The sequence below is a fragment of the Octopus bimaculoides genome, chromosome 29 (assembly GCF_046866305.1).
Source record: "Octopus bimaculoides isolate indiv1 chromosome 29, ASM4686630v1, whole genome shotgun sequence".
NCBI classification, from domain to species: Eukaryota; Metazoa; Mollusca; class Cephalopoda; order Octopoda; family Octopodidae; genus Octopus; species Octopus bimaculoides.
Genome location: NC_142956.1, coordinates 15,692,636 through 15,710,135, shown reverse-complemented (window position 1 = coordinate 15,710,135; position 17,500 = coordinate 15,692,636). Strand labels below are relative to the sequence as shown.

General features: G+C 39.6%; 2 protein-coding genes across 3 annotated transcripts in view; one reads left to right on the top strand and one right to left on the bottom strand.

The window, feature by feature from the left end:
• The window catches only part of LOC106871538 (uncharacterized), a 33,632-nt gene extending 25,032 nt beyond the window's left edge, over positions 1-8,600 (top strand). The window contains exon 2 of one of the 2 annotated variants that reach the window (XR_016239099.1): positions 5,152-5,288. Coding sequence is in view for 1 of the 2 variants with exons in the window: in XM_089345661.1 (XP_089201787.1) it covers positions 5,152-5,393 (242 nt within the window). In the remaining variant the exon portion in view is untranslated. Of the gene's footprint in view, positions 1-5,151 lie in introns of both variants that reach the window. The other variant, XM_089345661.1, reaches the window with a different exon arrangement.
• A 3,345-nt stretch (positions 8,601-11,945) lies between these two features.
• On the bottom strand, positions 11,946-15,844 carry LOC106871541 (metalloreductase STEAP4). The gene has a single exon (XM_014918043.3). It carries the CDS (start codon positions 15,734-15,736, stop codon positions 14,057-14,059), a length of 1,680 nt encoding a protein of 559 aa, XP_014773529.2. The 5' UTR covers positions 15,737-15,844; the 3' UTR covers positions 11,946-14,056.
• Between the last annotated feature and the right edge of the window lie 1,656 nt (positions 15,845-17,500).

Genomic DNA, 17,500 nt, shown 5'->3' with positions numbered 1-17,500 from the left:
TTATAAAAATCATTCTGTTTTTATTTAAATTTACTGCACGTATATCATTGAATGTCTGTCACATGGCTCTGTGGTTTAAAAAGCTTGCTTTGCAACGATGGTTTCAGGTTTAGTCCTTCTACATGGAATCTTGGGCAAGTATTTTCTAGAATCATTCTAAAAGTTTCACATGATCAGAGTGCAAAAGAGAAACTTTCAGCTCCTGCCCCCATGAGTAAAAATTCACTCTGGCAACATGGTCATGTCCCTGTTTGAACTAGAGAACAATACAGACATAGGCTGTATGCTTTACCCATCACTAACATCCCATGGAGAATAGCTCTTTTTTTCTTTTCTGGCTTTACTATTCTTACATTTTACTCTTTTACTTGTTTCAGTCATTTGACTGTGGCCATGCTGGAGCACCGCCTTTAGTTGAGCAAATCGCCCCAGGACTTATTCTTTGTAAGCCTAGTACTTATTCTATCGGTCTCTTTTTGTCGAACCGCTAAGTTACGGGGCACACCAGTATCAGTTGTCAAGCGATGTTGGGGGGACATACACAGACACACAAACATACACACACACATACATATATATATATATATATATATACGGCGGGCTTCTTTCAGTTTCCGCCTAGCAAATCCACTCACAAGGTTTTGGTCGGCCCGAGGCTATAGTAGAAGACACTTGCCCAAGGTGCCACACAGTGGGACTGAACCCGGAACCATGTGGTTGGTAAGCAAGCTACTTACCACACAGCCACTCCTACGCCTACTGTACATTAGATAATGTAGTCCTAGATACACTATGTCTGAATGAAAGAAAGGGTGGTCAGAGGTAGAACATCTTTGATCGGAGGTCTGCTGGATCGGGACTGACCTAGGGTTAAACGAAAATCATGTCCATAGCCACAGCTAGAATGTCATTGATGATAGGTCAAGAAGAAGAAGAACAACAACGGCACTTTATATAATGTAGTCCTAGGTACACCATGACTGAATGAAAGGTTGGATGGTCCTGGTTGGAACAGCTTTCGTCAGAGATCTCAGTTCCATCAGAAAGGACTTGGAGCTTAATAACGGCAACTACAACATCAACAGCACCAGTAAACCACCACCACCACCAACAATACCACCACCACCACCACCACCAATACTACCACCACCAATAAAACCACCACCACCAATACCACCACCGCCACCACCACCAATACCACCAACACCACCACCACCACTACTACCACCACCGCCACCAACACCAATAAAACCACCACCACCAATACCACCACCACCGTCGCCACCACCACCAATACCGCCACCACTACCACCATCACCATCAATACTACCACCACCACCACCACCACCAATACCATCAAAACAACAGCAACAACTGTAGCAGCAGCACCACCACCATAACAACCATCAAAAACAACAACAACACCATCAACACCACCACCAACACCAATAACAGCAGCGAAAACAACAACAAAACTACAACAACAGTGTTTAAAAATGGACAGTGAGACAGTGTCCGACAAGCCGGCGTTACTACGGCAGCTGTACTGTCCTCAGAGACACCGTGATTGTCCGATAATTGGAGGATTTCCGAGGTTTTAACAAACTGGATTTGTCCAACATGGTTGCCTGGGACTGTGTAAACGTTGGCAGAATTTTAAACAGTGTCAGGAAACAATGCTATGCAGAACAGGATATATATATATATATATATATATATATATATATATATGACCATCCCCAAGTACAACAACATATATATATATACACATGTATGTATGTATACAGACAAGATATATATATGTATGTATATACATATATATATATGTGTGTGTGTATATATATATATATATATATATATATATATATATACACACACACACACACACACACACACACACACACACACACACACACACATATATATACGTGTGTGTATGTATGTATACACACACATGTATGTATGTATGTATGTATACGCACAAGATATATATATGTTATGAGTATGTGTGCGAGCGCACATACGAGGTATAATCGAAATGTACCTGGACTAGTTCTGTAGCGTGCCAACAGGTGGCAGCACATGGTTGCATGCACAGTGAGAGCGAACAGAGACCTTCATGAGGCAGTGTGTTGTGTGACATCGCTATATTTACTTCACGAGTTGTGAAATTTGTGTTTCTGCGATCATGTGTCTGCTGTAGTCTGCGATTTTTGTCATGGACAGGAACACAGGGCCAACGTGAAAATTTTGGTGTTTAACTTTGGAAGTCTGCTCTAAAGACATTGAGCATGCTATGGGAATCTTACAGCGACGAGGCAATGGGTCGTACGCAATGTTTCAAGTGGCACGGGCATTTCGAAAGCGGAAGAACGTCTCTGGAAGATGATGAGCAAATCTGGAAGACCTGCACGAACACCATCCACAGAAGTGTGATATCGTGCCTCGGAAATTCGTCACCCATGGGCCAGGCTGTCAAGCAAGAGTCCTACCACAACGTTTTGAAGAATTTGGCGAAAGCAACCAGATCTGTGGAGTGCGAAGAATTAGATTCTTCACGACAACAATGCACCCTGTCACCAAGCCCGCCTCAATTTCTTTACTCTCATTTACTTGTTTCAGTCATTTGACTGTGGCCATGCTGGAGCACCGCCTTTTAGTCGAGCAAATCGCCCCCAGGACTTATTCTTTGTAAGCCTAGTACTTATTCTATCGGCCTCCTTTTGCCGAACCGCTAAGTTACGGGGACGTAAACACACCAGCATCGGTTGTCAAGCGATGTTGCGGGGACAAACATATATACACACATATATACATATATACGACGGCCTTTTTTCAGTTTCCGTCTACCAAATCCACTCAGAAAGCTTTGGTCGGCCCGAGGCTATAGTAGAAGACACTTGCCCAAGGTGCCACGCAGTGGGACTGAACCCGGAACCATGTGGTTCATAAGCAAGCTACTTATCACACAGCCACTCCTGCGCCTATATATATATGTATGTATGTATGTATGTATGTGTCTGGGTTTGTCCCCAGCCACCGCTTGACAACCGCTGTTGGTGTGTTTACGTCCCCGTAATCTAGCGGCTCGGCGAAAGGACGCCGATAGAATAAATACCAGGCTTAAAACAAAAGCAGAAAAGAAAAAAGAACGGGCTGGGATCAATTCAATCGGCTACAAGTTCTTCAAGGCATTGCCCCAGCATGACCACAGTCTAATGACTGAAACAAAAAGTAAAAGACATGTGTCTACCTCTGTGTGTGTGTGTGTGTGTGTGTGTCAGGCCGAAAGAAGCAATGCATACGTGCCGTGTATCAACACATGTGTTGAGATAAAACCAAAAACAAATTGACAAATGATGACAGATATGATCGTCTGCCGAGACGAACGTCGTTTGATGTCGCCGCCATTTTAGAATCCGTCCGTTTGCAAATTGTTTCTGAATGACAGAACAAACGCACTTATTTAAGGAGCTGATAGGAGAGATTTTACGATGCTTTTTAATTGAAAGATAGCAGATAGGGTATAGCTTTGCTTATTGAAGAGATTTATCTGGTTTTATTGAGGAAAAATGTTTTGTTATATCAAAGAACAAAGAGGCATCTTGTTTCTTTGTTTTCTTTCCGTCTGTCTGTCTTTCTTTCTGTCTGTCTCTCTTTCTTTCTTTTCCTTTCGTTTTTCCTTTTCTTATCTTTTAATGCCTTTTCCTATTTCTTAACATACAAATAAAAAATTATCTTTCGATTTATATCAGTGTTAAGAATAAGAAGCAGGAGGAGAAGAACACACACACACACACACACACAGGTGAAGGCGTGGTGACTGTGTAATAAAAAGTTTGCTTCCCAACCACAGTTCCGGGTTCAGTTCCACGCAGTGGCACCTTGGGCAAACGTCTTCTACTATAGCCTTTGGCTGACCAAAGCCTTGGGAGTCATAAAATGAAAGAAGCCTATCGTATGTTTGTATGTGTATGCATGTATGTACGAATGTATGTATGTATGTACGAATGTATGTATATATGTATGAATGTATGTATGTATGTGTGTGTGTGTCTCTGTATTTGTTCTCCCAAAACCACCACCACCACCACCACCACCACCAATATTTTTCAAAGTTAATTTGCAGCCACAAAGATTGTATCTGAAATTTTCACTTTTTGCACTCTGTAAAAGCACCCTGATCACGGGAAATTTTTAGAATGATTCTCTGGTCATTTTATGGTTACAGTAGAAGACACTTGTCCAAGGTTCCATGAAGACGGACTAAAGTCAAAACAACATGGTTGGAAATCAAGCTTCTTAAACCACACAACCATGTAATAGAAACTTGATAATGTGAGTGGATTTGGTAGACGGAAACTGAAAGAAGCCCGTCGTATATATATGTATATATATATCAGCTGGTCATGCTACTTCAGGCTGATGACGAGCAAAGACTCAGAAACATGTCCCTGAATGCTGACTAGGCTGGGTGGAGGAGTTTGTCTCCCCCTCGCAAACATAAGGACACAGTAAATTTGTCAAGGCCGACAGGAAGCGATCCAGCTTCCTAGGGCTAAACAACAGTAGTATATTCCCTTATTGGGACTGTGACATTAAATTGACAGTATACAACAACTATATATATATATATATATATATATATATATGTATGTATATGTATGTATGTATGTTTGTGTGTCTGTGTTTGTCCCCCCACCCAACATCGCTTGACAACCGATGCTGGTGTGTTTACGTCCCCGTAATTTAGCGGTTCGGCAAAAAGAAGCCGATAGAATAAGTACTAGGCTTACAAAGAATAAGTCCTGGGGGCGATTTGCTCAACTAAAGGCGGTGCTCCAGCATGGCCGCAGTCAAATGACTGAAACAAGTAAAAGAGTAAAAGAGAGAGTATAGGAGTTAATATTTGTGGTTATAATGTTGTTCTGTAACCCTACACCAGTGCTGAGTGAGCAGAGCGTTGATCAAAAGTCGTTCCGACAGTGACCAACCTGACGTTTTCATCTCCACTGACAATGATGATGATGATGACTATGGTGATGACGACGACGACAAAGTGGAAGCAATAGCGATGATAGTTATGATGACAACAATTATGATGATGATGATGAAATTTTTTTTTTTTTCCTGTTTTTTTTCTCATTTCAGTCTGTTTACTGGTCGCCGGCCTTTTACTCTACCCCATCGTCCTGTCTTCCGCTTTCTCCGAGTTCCACTGCGGACGACCGAGCGGCGGCAGCTACTTCTGGTCCGGAGACTGCCACATGGGATGGAGCTACATGTTAGCAATCACGGGAACCAGCCTGTCCGTCTTCTGCCCCTTCCTCTCCCGCTACACTGACATGAAGGTCGACGAAGTGAACCCCTTTCAACAAATTACCCATGTGTAAAGGGACTTGGTGGGGGTTCCTAAAGCTGAATACCACGTTTGTGTCTGTGTGTGTGTGTACAGGGTGTCCATATATTATCTTTACAACTTCCACATTTCAAAACTTCCAATTGTAAAGGTAATTTATAGAGACTGTATATCTATGTATACATATATACATAAATACATACATACACACATACATACACACACATACACATACATACATACATACATACTACATACATACACACACACACATACATACATACATACATATATGCATACATACATACATAAATACATACATACATACATACATACATACATACATACATACATACATACATACCCTGTTGTTGATGTTGAAACCTGTTCTTTCTCTATTGGCAAGAAATTTTGAAATAAACTGAATAATGACATACATACATACATAAAGAAAATACCAACAGACAGAGTTGACCATATTGAGACCAATGGGTCCAAAGAATACTGGTGGGACTCAGAAACTGAAATAGCCACCAAGTTAAACCACAACCGGTCAGATATTGTTGTATGGGAACACAAGGAAAAGCTATGTTCTGTTGTGGAAATCAGCTACCCTCTGGACACGAATGTGGTTAGAAAAATACAAAAGAAAGAGACCATCTATGGACCATTGATGAGGTGTTTGCTGATCCAGTACCCAAGATGCACTTTCAGCTTCATACCTATTATTATTGGAGTAACAGAATACAAACCGACCTGTCTGGAGCAAAGAATGGCTCAGCTTGGGATCTTGGGTAGGGAATGCAATTCCTTAATTCATATGCTACAAGTGATCGTGATATCCAGGGCTATAAAAATCTCTAAGACCTTTTTAAGATTTAAAGGAGGATGGTTTAAACAAGATATTTTTATTCACAACCTTGCTACCAAGTCGGGGGCCAGTCAAAATTTAGTCTAAATTAAAAAAGAGAAAGAGAAGATATACATATTCATACATAAACTGCAAATTATCATATCTGGAAACATAAAAATCTGCAAGACTTTCTTAAAATTTAAAGGTTGATGGTTAAAACAAAATACTTTCCTTCACAACCTTGCTACCAAGTCGGGGGCCAGTCAAAATTTAGTCAATTAAAAAAGAGAAAGAGAAGATATACATATTCATACATAAACTACAAATTATCATATCTGGAAACATAAAAATCTGCAAGACTTTCTTAAAATTAAAAGGATGATGGTTAAAACAAAGTACTTTCCTTCACAACCTTGTTAAGCATTGGTTGACTGGTCAGAATTTACTCCAAATTTTAAAAGAAAAAAGAGAAAAATTAAAAAATATATATATATATATATATATATATATATAAACAAAGACGGTGGAACCCTTGGAGTGCCATGATGTCACCAAAAGTGTAGATTGTGTCACATTTCTGTGGTCAACAGCTGCCCAGAAATGTCATCAAGGTACTACTGGCTCACTGGGGAGGGAATGCAAATCCTTAATTCATATGCTACAAACAATCACAATATCTGGAAGTATAAAAACCTGCAACACCTTCCTACGACTTAGAAGATGATGAACAAAACAACATACTTTTCTCCACAACCTTGCCACCAAGCACGTGGCCAGCCAAAATTTACTCTCAATTAAAAAGAGAAAGAAAAGATACATACATACATGTGTGTGTAAATGTTGATCAATGAGAGTGAGTGTTTAACACTGCATTGTTGGATACAAATTCTTTATTTGTGCTTTGCGACTACCATTGGTTTCATGTCAAGAAAATACATTGATACAAAGATACATACATACATACATACATACATACATACATGATGGCTGTCCACTCGTGACCGAGGAAGACCATTGCCGACCTTCAGGAACAATTGTGCGCTCTAGGACTAACTTATATTTTGCATTTGCGGCTCCGTTGGTGGCTAATGAGCCCTGCTCTTGACAAGCATACATGAGTGCAAACATTGCAGACCAAGCTTTACCCATTCACTATACGAGCCGTGCGCTTTCACGCAGCTTGCTTAAGTACATACATACATACATACATATCTGGGACTATAAAAATGTGCAAGATCTTTTGAGATTTAAAGCATGATGAACAAAACAAGATAGCTTTCTTCATAACTTTGCTCCCAAGAAAGTGGCCAATTAAAATTTGCTCTAAAATTAAAAACAGAAAGAGAACAACTTACATATTTGAATACAAGACTTAGCCTTACCTTTCTAAATAACAATGTTGCCAAGACAATTTTCAGTTGTATCTCCAGATAGATATATCCTGACAAGGACACAGAATGGAACAGGCACACACCTTTAGAGATGAAGAATATAGGTGGAATATTCCAGCAAAGACAGTAGTAGCCCAGTGAAAGTAGAAGAGTTGGCATTGTTCTATAGGACAAAGGCTGAGTGGTGAAGAAGTTCGCTTTGGGTTCAGTCCCACGATGTGGAACCTAGGGTATATGTCTTCTACACTAACCTTTAGGCCAACAAATGCTTTCAGGGAGACAAAATTTCCATTCACTGGGCCCCATTGTTTGAAAGCTCACAGAGTACATTTAGGAAAAAGCAAAACTCCAAAGTCATAACCTACTTAATTATGTTATCTTACACATGTTTCTGTGAAGATTATGATTGAATTACACAATCTTGTCTGTTAAATTTTTGAAATTCATACTTCATCAGTGGTTCATGTAAGTCTGAACAAACTCTGTGAAGTTTGGTCTTCATTGTTAGAAAGACCACAGAGTACATAAAAGTAAAAGCAAAACTCCAGAGTCACGATCCATATAATTATGTTATCTTACATGTCTCTGTGAAGATTACAATTGAATTATGCAATCTTCACCTGGTAGATTTTCTAAACGCACACTTCGTCAGAGATTCATATTAGTATGAACATTCGCTATGTTCTTTGTAATAATGCAGACCAATGAATGGAAACTTGGACAATAATACAAGAGTTCTCTTTGCAGTTTTCTCTTTCAGTATACCAGGATACACAGAGTTCTAAATACTGGTTATATGTCATGTAATTTCAATTTAAATTGCACTATGTAAGATTTTCTGCTTGACATAACATAATATGCCTGATGGTTTGGGTAAACATGGCCTCTAAATTTATTTTAAATTAATTTAATTTAATTATGTACCACAATTATTTAATTATAGAATCAATGATGTTTATCCTAATGAAACAGCTGTTGACACCAATAAAATTTGAACTGTATGCAAACTTCATGCTTTTATTCCTTGTATGCTGGTCTATGAGACTGTTTAAGTCAATTATGTATATACATATAAATTGGTTCCGCATAGATTTACAGTTATATAATAACATGTTGGAGTTTAACAACCTATTATCCAATTGAACTCTTAATTACTCAATTACCTCGTTTATCTCATTTATGTGTATATTATCTCCTTTATCTCTTTTACTTGTATGTATATATGTATGTGTATATATATGTCTTTGTATGTGTATATATATATATATATATATATCTTTGTATGTCTATATGTATACATATAAATATGTATGTTTGTATATATATATATATATATATATATATATATATATATATATATGTACTCTTTTACTTGTTTCAGTCAGTTGACTGCGGCCATGCTGGAGCACCGCCTTTAGTCGAGCAAATCGACCCCAGGACTTATTCTTTGTAAGCCCAGTACTTATTCTATCGGTCTCTTTTTCCAAACCACGAAGTTACGGGGACGTAGACACACCACCGTATGAGGGTTTCTTAAGGCTAAATGTGCAATGTTTATTTCTAACAAAACATCCACATCATATACATATATACGACGGGCTTCTTTCAGTTTCCGTCTACCAAATCCACTCACAAGCTTTGGTCGGTCTGAGGCTATAGTAGAAGACCCATGTGGTTGGGAAACAAGCTTCTTACCACACAGCTACACCTGTGCCTATGCGTAATAATGAATTTTTAATAAGCCTGCAAGCTTTTTGCAATATCAGTGTCTAAGATTCTGAAATTCTATATATTGTGGAATAATTGTAACAGTTCTACAGCCATAAGGCATCACTGGGTTAATTATGTGTGTGTGTGTGTGTGTGTATAGGTAAAGTTATCTTCTGAAGTTATATGGTTGTATATATTCCCCACCTGGATAGGATGCCAATCCATTTGCAGGGTAACTCATTTTTGCCAGCTGAGTGGACCGGAGTAACGTGAAATGAAGTGTTTTGCTCAAGAACACAAAGCATTGCTTTATCCAGGAATTGAAACCACAATCTTACGATCATGAGTCCAACACCCGAACCACTAAGCCATGCACCTTCTCATCCAGGCATTGAAGAGAGTCTGTTTCTGGAGTGAAATGAAGTGTTTTGCTCAAGAACACAATGTATTGCCTGGTCCAAGAATTGAAACCGCAGTCTTACTATCATGAGTCCAACACCCTAACCACTGAGCCATGCACCTTCTCATCCAGGCATTGAAGAGAGTCTGTTTCTGGAGTGAAATGAAGTGTTTTGCTCAAGAACACAATGTATTGCCTGGTCCAGGAATTGAAACTACAATCTTATGATCATGAGTCCAACACCCTAACCACTAAGCCACGCACCTCTGCTGTGTATGTGTATGATGAGGTAGACATAGCAGCCAAATTACTCTCAAATCGATCTTTAGTATCTCAGGAAAAGACATATTAGATGAATTAGCTCTAAGTATTACTCAAAAGACAGTATGGTAGGTCATTTCTGGAACGTCTTTAATCATAGATGTTCTCGATCGGCGGAGACCTTGGGTTAAGCAAAGCGACAACAATAACGAAGACATGGGATAGTCACAGCTGTTTCGAAGTTTGTTTTATCACAATGATTGCGAATCTGATAAATAATATGATGTGTGTGTGTGTGTGTGTGTATGCACACACACACACACACACATCATACTATCTTTCAGATTCACAATCATTGTATATACACACACACACACACATACACATGTATATATTCGTGTGTGTGTATATATAGACACACACACACACATACACACACACACACACACACACACACACACACACACACACACACACATATATATATATATGTACTCTGGTTATTATTATTTTCTTGTCTACGTTTTGTTTGCAATGTCCTGTACCCAGATATGCACCTATATATACAGGTAGACGTACGTATGCACATACCTGTACGTATATATGCACATACTCATTTATTATTTGTTTTATATATATGTATATACATATATTCGTGTGTGTGTGTTCGTGTGTATAGACAGTCAGACAGGCATGCAGGCACGCAGACGGAAAGGCAGGCAGTCCGGTAGGTAGGCAGACAGACTGACAAACAGACAGGCAGACAGATAGATTGATAGATACAGACAGCCGACAGACAGAAAGAAAGAAAGAGAGAAAAAATAAAGAAAGAAAGACAGAGGTAAACAGATAGATCTTTGAGAGATAAACTTCACCGATTATTATTTCCCTATTTGGTGGACTTAAACCGAGACAATTCAAAGGCAATCAAAATCACCGTCGTTAAATCGATGGAAAGGAAATTGCTGAAGGTAATCATGCAGATAATTAAAACAATTAAAAAAGAATCGAGGTCCCCCTCCCCTTTAGAGAGAAGATGTTTAAAGCAGACGAATACAAATCTAAGGGACTTAATTCCACATACCCTTATTCTATTAGGTATCATTCTATTATCTCCCTTCGCTTATCTCTCCTCTTTCTCAGAATAACTCTTCTCTTTGGTCTTCCTATCACAATGTTTCAGCTGATGTACTCTCCAGCCTTCATCAGGTGTTCTGGTGGAATTTGCAACCCAACCCTTTATTTGACTAATGGGGTATACTGTTCTCATTCCTAAGGAATGTCGCTGATATCATTTTTTTCAGAAAATATTTTTCAAGTCCCTGCCTGGGATTGAACTTAGAATCTGAGGGTACATCAGCCGAAACGTTGTGATAACAACATACAAGATGAGGACAGCTATCCATCTGATGTAAATAATGTACATAATTCCTCATCCCCAAAATATAGAATAGTAAGATTTAATTTAAATAACTTTAACCTTTTTGTTGTTCAGATATGCTGTTTGTGTTTCAATTAATTTTGAAAACTACAAGGAAGTTAGTAAAATAACTTTGTTATGATTGTTGTTGTTGGCACTCCGTCGCTTACGACATCGAGGGTTCCAGTTGATCACGTGAAATTAACGTGCAAGTGGCTGAGCACTCCACAGACACGTGTACCCTTAACGTAGTTCTCGGGGGATATTCAGCGTGACACAGTGTGTGACAAGGCTGACCCTTTGAATTACAGGCACAACAGAAACAGGAAGTAAGAGTGAGAGAAAGTTGTGGTGGAAAAGTACAGCAGGGTTCGCCACCATCCCCTGCCGGAGCCTCGTGGAGCTTTCAAGTGTTTTCGCTCAATAAACACTGCCCTAACCACTGGGTCATTATGCCTCCACTTTGCTATGATTAAGCTGGTATCTACAACAAAAATTAACATGAAATTTTGATGGAAGGTTTAAACATGCATCACATTAACCCTTTGGTGTTCAGATTATTCTGTGAAATTTAATGTTTATTTATTCAAATTTATTTGGATTAGCCATGCATTACATTGTAGCTTTGAGGTTTGAATGACATAGTTTATTTTCAGAATAATATTGGAGGGTAAATGTGAGAGGTTGGATATGGCCAGTTAAAATGCTAAAAGGTTAAAACAGGAACTTTGCATCATAGGACCAAGGCTAGACTCAGCTTGGCTGGTATGGAAAGGGTTAAGAGTCCATTATGCTTTGTTTTTCAAGCAATAATGTTTGTAAGTCAGTCAACACATTTAGGCATTCACGGTCCTATCTTCAGCATGGAGTAGTGAGTGTTGGCTGTCATTTTAAAGTAAGCAGAGATAATTAGAACACGATGTTTTATTAATTGTAACACAACAACGGGTTTTAAATTCTTTGACTGTTCATTCTAGTATTTTTCAAATTACCAGAGTAGGTTTTTTTTGCTTGTTTTTCTTTTGTATATTTTTGTGGCTTTTTTCTTTTCTTTTCTTTTTTTTTCAGCGTTAAAACTCACAAAGAATCTTTGAAATGTCTTACAAATGTTCACTGTGCCACTTATGGATTTGGTTCAGATGATGTGTCTCATTTTATTCTGCTCTTTCTTAGTATTTCTAAGTCCTTTTTTTTATATGTGTGTATATATGTATGTATGTATGTATGTATGTATGTATGTGTGTGGTCAATAAAATAAGTCCCTTTTGAACACTGAGGTCAATGTAATCGACTTGTCCCTCACTTCCAATTGCTGGCCTTGTGCCAAAATTTGAAACCAATAATGTTGTTATTTTTAATTCGGTGAGCTGGTAGAATAGTTAGCATGCCAGGCAAAAAAATTACTAGCATCTTGTTGGTCTTTATGTTCTGAGTTCAAATTCCACTGAGGTCGACTTTGCTTTTCATCCTTATTTGTTTGTATGTATATATGTATGTATATATGTGTATGTATGTGCATGTATACACATGTATGTATGTACATATGCATGAATGTCTATATATATATATATATATATATGTGTGCATATGTATGTGTGTATGTATGTATGTATGTGTTCGTGTATGCATACGTCTATGTATGAATATATGCGAGGGGGTACTGAAAAGGCCTAACCCTTCGAGTTCTTTTATAGGGCTTAGAAAAACTGAAGGACCGCTGCAATGAGTGTGTGAATCTTAGAGTGGAATATGTTGAATAAAATCATAATTAACTGATCCTCCTCTATTTTCTTTTACCCACAGCCAGGGACTTTACAGCACTCTCCTCATGTGTGTATATATGTATGTATGTATGTATGTAGGTGCATATGTTCATGTTTGTGTGTGTATGAATATATATGAGGGGGTGCTAAAAAGTTCCTGGTTTTAAGGGTATTGTGAAGGGCCTGGTTGGAGGTTCAACCCTCCGAGTTCTTTTACAGGGTTTAGAAAACATGAGGGACCACTGCAAATAAGTGTGTGAATCTGAAAGGGGAATACGTTGAATAAAGTTATAATTAACTGATCCTCCTGTATTTTCTTTTACACAAAACCAGGAACTTTTCAGCACCCCCTCATATGTGTATATGTATGTATAAATATATATGTATGTATAAATATATATGTATGTATGTCATTATACAGTTTATTTCAAGATTTCTTGCCAATAGAGAAAGAACCGGTTTCTAACCTAGATCCAAGGTTCCTTCATTGGAATTTCAACATGAACAACAGGTCATTTTTGCTTGTATGTGTGTGTGTGTGTATGTATGTATGTATGTATATATGTTTATATGTATGTGCAGATGTGTATGTTTTATGTATGTATTCTCATGTATATAGCTACATATCTAGACATGCGCATATATATTTAAATGATAAACTTCTGGAAAGTTTCACAGATTTTTACAGTTCCAGTGATGGATTGGATCTGTAGTCTTTGAATTAGCTTTCTCCTTTCTGGTTTTGCGAAGACTAATTTCTCAAGATTGGTATTTAGGCAGTGTGTTGCATATCCCAGGGCCCCAATAATTACAGGTATAAACCTGAACTTGTATGTATGTATGTATGTATGTATGGGATACATGTGTGGTTGCACAAATCAAACTTCAATACTTCTCTCTCAAAGCAATTCCATTTCTTCCAAAGTGACCTTAGGCGGGTTTTTCTTCCTCACCCACCCACCCCGTATGGCATCGATGCGTCGATGAATCGGCGGCAGAATGAGGAGTAGTTTGAGGAAGAGGACAAAGAAAGGGGTCAGACAACAGAGGAAGGACTTCTCCGCATAGAAGTTCATACCGAGGGCTTGCCAGTACGGCACGAAAAGCAGCGTCACGTGCGCCGCTGCAAGAAAGAGAGTGGCGTAGCCCAAGTGACTCTGGAAGAAACGCCACTCGCGCCAGTTGAGGCGTGACCCCACAGATGGTAATGTCACGATTCCAACCACCGATAATGTTATGAACGACAATATACCAACACTAAGCCCAACACTGCTGGTTAATGTTAACGATTGTGGCTTTTGCTGGTGGTGGTGTCTGTTGTTGCCATTTTCGTTGTAATAAGTGTTGTTGTTGCTGTTGTCATTTTTGTAGTGGTTAATGTTGTTGTTGTTGGTGTTGTTTTTCTTATTGTTGTTGCTGCTGTCGCTGTTGTTACTGTTGTTGATATTCACGGTAGCGTAGTAATTGCTGTAGGTATAGTGGGGGTAGTATTGACTGCTACTATGAACATTGTTGTCGTTGATGTTGCTGTGGTAGCTGCTGCTGTCGCTGCCCCTGCTGCTACTGCCACTACTACTACTGCTGCTGCTTGCTTGAGTGGAGTATAGGAATGGCATAGTGGACGGTGACACCAAAATCAAAGAGATAACTACATGCCAGAACGCAAAGAGGATAGCGGTGAGGCCAAGAACCTTCCTAGATTTGAGCCACTCGTCCATCCAGGGAGGGAAACGCTTATATTTGGTTCCGTAACACAACTGGACAAGTGCAGCTAGGCAGCCCGGAAAATACGTTAGCGCAAGAAGACTAATGGCGGACAACGCAAGTAAAACATTCAGGAGATTGAGTGGAATTTTCTGCCAATGGTAGACCTGCCTTGGAGACGCTCGCTGTTTGCGGACCTCGTTGAAAACAAGAAGTGAGAACCAAAGAAGAACTACGCAACATGTGATGCATGCTGGGACGGCCCAGCCTTTCATGAACATGTGGGGGAGGGCCTCGATGTCGTGTGCAGTAGTCAGGTCCCCGCGGCATATTGGACTGAATCCCATGTGGCGAATGACCCGTCCGACCTTGTTGACAGCGTTGATATCGTTGCCTGCTAGGTATACAGTGGTGCGTGACGTGGCGTCGGATGAAAGCCCTTCTAGTACGTCTGGCGCCAGGGTATTGAGTCCTTTCACAATGTGTGCATTCGGAAACTGTTCGGCTAACACTTCAGCATTTGATGGCTGACCGCCACTTGGTTTCCGGGATCGATTCGACACATCGACAAGAACTTTGCCGCCGAGCAGGTCCTTATAAGGAGTAAGAAGGGAGACCATGTGACGGAACTGGAGCGCAAGGAACAGGACTCGCACGTCACTGTTTTCAAGGCATTTCTCAACACTGGTGAACTGCACGACGTCTGGGACTGGACGCGATCCGTTGAACTTCCGTCGAGAAGGACATCGACTTCCCAAAATTACGGCATAACCACTGCATGTGAGGCGACGGGCGAGTGCGCAGCCCAAGTCACCTGTCCCAATCACTGCGATCACGCTTCGCTCACTGTGCTGGTTTCCATTTTGGTCCTGCATGGCCTACAAACATCTGAAATAAGACGAGAAGAAATATATACAGAGTGTTCCCGAAATTAAGGCAACCAAAGTTTCAGCCTTTAATAACTACCAATTATCAATAAATGTGATCAATTGCAGCGTGGAAGGTGTTTATAAGCCATTTAAAATAACACACAAAAACCGTTAGATTCACTTCAACATTTAAATTTAATTTGTGTCAAAATATACAGAATTTTGTCAGTGAACAGGTCATGGTCTCAAAGCGACGAAAATATTTTGACAAATTAAATTTAAATGTTGAAGTGAATCTAACGGTCTTTGTGTGTTATTTTAAATGGCTTATAAACACCTTCCACACTGCAATTGTTTTCGTTCCAGCACACGATCTCAGATCAGGTCACTTGCTATGCAAGTACATCTCCGTAGTAAATGTGATAAAATATGAGAATTATACACCGTTATAAAAGTTTAGTGTGTCTTCTTTTTGTTCCAGACTAAATAAATTCAGATTTATAAATTAGAATTGGCCTGTCTCTGTTAACCAATCTAATAAGACGCAAGAGTGGCTGGGTGTGTGGTAAGTAGCTTGCTTACCAACCACATGGTTCAGGGTTCAGTCCCACTGCGTGGCACCTTGGGCAAGTGTCTTCTACTATAGCCGCGCGCCGACCAAAGCCTTGTGAGTGGATTTGGTAGACGGAAACTGAAAGAAGCCCATCGTATATATGTGGCTGTGTGGTAAGTAGCTTGCTTACCAACCACATAGTTCAGGGTTCAGTCCCACTGCGTGGCACCTTGGGCAAGTGGATTTGGTAGACGGAAACTGAAAGAAGCCCATCGTATATTTGTATATATATGTGGCTGTGTGGTAAGTAGCTTCCTTACCAACCACATAGTTCTGGGTTCAGTCCCACTGCGTGGCACCTTGGGCAAGTGAATTCTACTATAGCCTCGGGCCGACCAAAGCCTTGTGAGAGGATTTGGTAGAGCGAAAACTGAAAGAAGCCCGTCGTATATACGTATGTATATATATATATATATTTGTGTGTCTGTGTTTGTCCCCCCCCCCCCATCATCGCTTGACAACCGATGCTTGATAACGTTCCAGGTTATTTCCACTATTCCCATTGATGGATCGTGCACTTTCTGGATCCTGCACTTTCTTGCATTCTTGTCTTCCCTTCCTAGTCTTACGTCTGAGTTAATTACTGTTGCTTTCCTGTGATTAGAGCTTCTGCTACGACTATTTTTCACATTCCTAGCTTGGTCAGTTATACTAACATCATTACTATATATTGCTAGTCCACTACACCTTCTCCCTCACCTTATGACCACTCCGCACTTATGACAACGAAAACGTAAATGTATCATTCGAGATGCTATGTGTTGCTATTTTTAAGATATATCACGAAAAAATGCAACAAAAAACCCCATCAAACAAAGCTCGCCATGTTCCTTGGAAACCCATCTACTTCAACCCAGGAACATGACTATGAAGATTAAAAATTTATCTTCATTTACACTTTTTCCAACCCATGCCAGCATGGAAAACAGATGTTAAATAATGATTATGATGATGATGTGTGTGTGTGTAAGAGAGAGAGATGAATATATACTCTTTACTCTTTTACTTGTTTCAGTCGTTTGACTGCGGCCATGCTGGGGCAACGCCTTTAGTCGAGCAAATCGACCCCAGGACTTATTCTTTGTAAGCCTAGTACTTATTCTATCGGTCTCTTTTTGCCGAACCGATAAGTTACGGGGACGTAAATACACCAGCAT